Source organism: Pteropus alecto, unplaced genomic scaffold (genome assembly GCF_000325575.1).
Source record: "Pteropus alecto unplaced genomic scaffold, ASM32557v1 scaffold103, whole genome shotgun sequence".
Taxonomy (NCBI): domain Eukaryota; kingdom Metazoa; phylum Chordata; class Mammalia; order Chiroptera; family Pteropodidae; genus Pteropus; species Pteropus alecto.
In genome coordinates, this window is record NW_006436288.1 from 1,758,753 (window position 1) to 1,764,022 (window position 5,270).

The 5,270-nt window shown below is 40.1% G+C and overlaps 1 protein-coding gene across 1 annotated transcript in view; it reads right to left on the reverse strand.

Moving 5' to 3' along the window:
- Positions 1–5,270, reverse strand: part of GRIN2B (glutamate ionotropic receptor NMDA type subunit 2B) — a 387,278-nt gene that overhangs the window by 270,893 nt on the left and 111,115 nt on the right. The window contains exon 2 of the mRNA XM_006912640.1: positions 4,546–4,974. Within this exon, the coding sequence (XP_006912702.1) occupies positions 4,546–4,956 (411 nt within the window). The 5' untranslated portion in view covers positions 4,957–4,974. The remainder of the gene's footprint in view (positions 1–4,545; positions 4,975–5,270) is intronic.

Consider the following 5,270-nt stretch of genomic DNA (forward strand, 5'->3'; position numbering starts at 1 on the left):
GTATCTATTTGCACAGTACTTTTCCAGAATCTTCCAAATATTTTATTTCATTTTTCTCTTCAAAATGTTGTAAAGTGGGTAGGGCAGAAAACAAAATTTAAATCTTAGAAACTGTAAGCTGAGTATCATGTAGCGTAAGTGATTTGTTTAACCAATTTCCAAAGCTCAAGACTTAAAATTCTCAGTTCAGTGCTTTTTGAGGCAGAACTGTATCAATAGGAAATACATGCTTCAAAATAGGTACTTCTGGGATTTGAATCCCAGTCCCATTGTTCATAAGCTGTGATGTCCTGGATTAGTTACTTAACCTCTCTGAGCTAAAATCTGAAAACCGAAGGAAGATTTTGACAAGTCAGCAGAGAAATCTCCTGGGAAGAAATGGAAATATGTTTAGCTTTCATTCATTAGTTGGATTCAGATGGGCATCCTAAGTCCAGGATCTCAGGGAGAATAAAAGCAATTATAACAAGGCAAAATAAAATAGACTTTTCATATTCGGGTAGGAAACTGCCAAAAATCGCTTCATACATTTTTAAACTGTCTCTGTTACTATTCTAAACAGTCTTTTGTTACAAGTGCCTAGCAGTTCTTTCCTCGTTACAGCTCTTCTATAACTGAACGTGCCCTTTTTGGCTATGGCATGGCTGTATCGCCCATGGGCCCCGGCTCCCCTGGTGGGGGAAATCCATAGATTCCATCCATGCTTCATAGCCATGTTCATAGTAGGAGAGAGGGGATTGGGCTCCAGTTCAGAAGTGTCTCTACTATTGGCCATGATGCTATTCGATTCCCGTTCTTTTCCTCTTTCATAAAATCTTTTCCCTTTCTTCAAACTGTTCCATATACCTTTGGCTTAGCCTACTGGACGCTTAGGGAAGCACCTGCTATGTATTATCTCATTTAATCTTCAACAACCCTATAATGGATATATTATTATACCCATTATACAAGCAAGGAAACTAAGGTTTAGAGTAAGTAGTTGGTGCGTAGTCCAGATTTCCACTCCTAGAAAGCAATGCTAAAATCCACTCTGACTCCAAATTCTGAGCTTTGAACAGTTCTCCACTACTGACTTCCAGGCTTCTTTTAGTCATGGTATAAAATGCATTTCCTCGGTGGGAAAGCAGAGCATTAATTAAAGTTTATACTGATTAATTAGCATATGCAAAAAAGTGAGTACACACTATCTGACCAGGTGCTGAACCTGTACCTCACTACTTTTGCCAAAAATCTTTATAATCTGCTCTCTTTCTTCTATCACAAACTCCTTGAATTAGAAACTTTATCCCTGTAATGCAATCTTCTACAAGGACACTTAATAAGTGGATTTTATTTGAAACAAACAACCAAATTAAACAAATAAACAAACAAACAAACAAACAAGTTAAAATGGAGTGGCAATTACCCATCTCCTAGAAGCAAGAAGCAAAATGGAATATGTATCATCCTTCACATGGTGACTATACCTTAAAGACTATGCCTCAGACGTAGTGAAGCTGTATTTCTTAGATTTTCTACATCAGTTCTTCTTTCAAATGTTTTGTCCTATTGCCCCATACTTGATTCATAGTTGTCAAACTCTGTGTCCTCATTCTTTGTTTATAAAATGTGGTCATGGTACTTAAAAATAAACTTCTACTTTAAAAAACTGACCTTAGAATCTGAGGTGTTTTATTTTTGAAACTTGCCCCAAAAGCTTATTTCTCTGAGATCTAGAAGACTCTTTTTACTTGCCTTCATGCAAATCCTTTCAGCCTGCGAACGTTCTCTGCACGGCTCCCTGGCACGGTGGCCCGGCTGCCCCTCTCAGTGCTGGTGGTCCCTTCTGCATCCTCCTCTGCAGCCACCAGCTACCCATTCAGGCATCTAACCCCTTATGACTGAGCTTTCAACTTCCCGGCTTCTATGTTATCAGAACCTTCTCTTTTCTTCTTTTTCCTCTGTCTACCTACCTTTTAGAAACTCTTCTTTCCAGGTCAAAAGTCAATTGGTATTATTAAGGCTATTTTAGAAAACAACCTAAACATCACTGACCACCTCCTTTTTTTGATGGAGAGAGAAAGAAAAGACAAGATGGGATATGTGAGTGTGGTTGCAATAGGGGGAGGAATAGGGGAACGAGATCGGGGGATCACACTACAGTGACCTGGAAGAATCCACCTCGCTGGCTTCAATCCTCCCTTTCCCCCGAGAAGTAGTAACCAATGGGCCCTCTATGCAACTGTGCTACACCTATGCGCCACGTCATTTCACGTCTTCGTCCATTCTCTACTTTCATTAGATTCCAGTACTGCCATTATGAATCAAGGGATGAATTACTTTTATCCAGATAACATCCACCAGAGTGCTGTATAACAGAGGAGAAAATAAGGAATAGGAAGGTATGTAAGACCTTAACCATCCTCTTCATTTTCTTGAGAAGCAATAGAGCATGTGGCCCTTGGAGCCAGCAACCAGTGTTAAAGTCCTGGCTGCCACGTACTAGCTACATCATTTTGGATATGTTATTTAACCTTTCTGAGCCTCAGTTTTCCCAACTGTCAAATGGAGATAAATAATACCACTTAGCTCACTGGGTTGTTAAGAGTATTAAAGAAAACAATGCAGGCAAAGCATTAAATAAAATGCATGCAAAGCACTACGTGTTCAGCATATGGTAAACACTCTAGAGCACTTAAGATGCATCAGTGAACAAAAGAGCCCAGTCTCTCCACATGGTCTGCATCTTAGTTAGTATTATTATGCATTTGTTAGAGACACAACAGAGAAGCAATCAGCCAGTTTAACCAATAACCATTTATACTGCAGCTGGGGGCAGGGGTGGGGTGAGGTGGTGGTGGACTGAAAAGAACATATATTGCACAATAGCCGACATAAGAAAAAAAATCACTTTCACCTGTCTTGCTTTCAAAATAAGTAAACGCTTATTTCTGATTTAAAAATTTGACTCATCCTTCTTGCCATTTTTTCAGTACCATATTGTACCCTCAAAATACCACTGCTAAAATATAATTTTCTAAGGAGAATGATGTTAACAGAAACTCTACCTGAAGTAAAAACTCAGTAGGTTTTCCCAGTCAGTCTGTATTTTCCATTCTGCTTAAGTTTATCCCGCTTCCTTTAGTATGGGCTCCTTGTGCCAGCATTTGATTCTAACAGTTTTACCCTTTCAATATCTTTCTCATATGCTCCTAAAGTTCCTCCACTTAGAACTTTGCACTTGACCTTTTCTGGACTATTTATAATAAAGGAAGCTCCAACACAGACACTAGTCATCTCTGCCTGCTGCCGACAGATGGCAATAGTGATCGTGCAAGGTGATATTTTACTCCGTTAAACCTCGTGCCGTGGTGGTTCTCTACTGGCCAAGGAGCAGGCCTGTGGTGTCTGTGCTAGGTTCTGAGGGGTTTACAAACATTATTAACCCTACAGCACATCTTTTAATTACAAAACTAAAGGCAGTTTTGAAAGTAATGCTAACAAGTATAAGATGACAATGCAAAGGTAGAAATAATTTTAAAACCCAAAGTGATGAAAAATAAATACTGTACTTGTAGTGAAATAATCATCCTGATAGAAATAACTGTAAAGGACAATATATAGTGAGAAGTGCTGAACCTAAGCAATAAGCAATTAAGAGAAAATAACTGAATAAGTAAAAAATGTAAAAAAAAAAAACAAAAACAAAAAAGCCATAACCACAACAAAACACTTCCTGCAGTTAGAGAATAAGCATCAATGTCAGATCTGATATTAAGGTCGGGTAATTTTGGAGAGACTAGGATTTATTTGAAGATTTAAAGCAGTGTTTCTCAGCCTTAACTGCACAGTAGAATTATCTGTAGAGCTTTTCAAATTCCTGAACCCCAGGCACTACCCTAGGCCAATAATCAGACTCTCTGGCAGTGGGAGTCAGGCACTGGTAGTATTGAAAGCTCTTCAGGGGATTCCAATGTGCAACCAGGGTTAAAAACCATTGCCTTCAAAACTAAGCACAGGGAAAATGCAGCTGCTACTGACTGTGCAGACTAAAATCTATTCAAATACACAGATCGATGTGTGACGAGTGTGGACTCCCTCAGCACAAAGTACTTCTCTACGGCATTTGTATCTTCAAGGAGAGAAATTACCTGCCTCAAAGGATTTTTCTCTTTATGTTCTTGAAATTGGTATTGGTGGAGAACATGTATTAGCAAGGAAGAATAGGGCACACCTTATTTTAAAGTTTTGAAGTAGCTATCCATGTGCGTATTTGAAGAAAATAGATCACAGTGCTATAAACTTCAATATCTCTTAGTCATTTCAGTGAATCCATTTACAAACAAACGAACACACAAATCCAATCAAAAGTATAGGAGCTTCTAGATACCAGCACCTTTCCCTCACTTTTGTCTCCAAGCTGTTAGACTAACTCTTGCTCTATTCATTCTTCAGTGAATTCTGGTGACCTTCCATCTTTCATAACTAAGTTTTGCATTAAAACGAATGCATCATTTAGATCTTAATTCAAACCACCCAGGTTCCTCTCACTGCAGCCGCTTTTACCTTATCTGCCATTATCATCGAGGATCCTCCGTGGATGCCCAGGATAGGGGTGAGAGTCTGGGCTGAAATGAAGTCAAGGATCTGGGCGATGGCTTCCTGGTCTGTGTCATCAGCAAACACCACCCCTTGGATCTTCCGGTCAGACATGAGATCACAGATGCGGGTGATGATGCTCTTTGGGTCCGTCTCATTCATGGCTACCAGCTCTACACGGGGCACCACAGAGAGATGGTGGAAATCATCTTTCTCGTGGGCATCCTTGATGGCCACCTCGTCTGAAGTGCCCACAAGGATGACAGCAATGCCAATGCTGGGGGGGCTCTTCTGAGAACGAGCTCTGCTGCCTGACACGGCCAGGACAGCCAACACCAACCAGAACTTGGGAGAACAGCACTCTGCTCTGGGCTTCATCTTCAATTCGTCGACTCCCTAAAAACACAAAGACAGAGTGGTTAAATTATGACCTACATTATGTGACCTGTCTTTGAAGAGGCTAGATACTACCAGTCAAGAGCCTTAGCTCCTTTCACTGAACATCAAACCCAGTTTCTATCTTCTAGCCTAGTCTCTTATCTCTTGTGTGTGCTCAGCAGAGTGAGAAGGAAAAAAAAAAAAAAAGAAAACTTTCAAAAGCATCAGAAATCCTTGAGCAAGAGAATAAAAAGATGCTACTGCCATAACCATCAGAGGCAAACAGACAGAGACACATGAGGGAAAGCGGATAC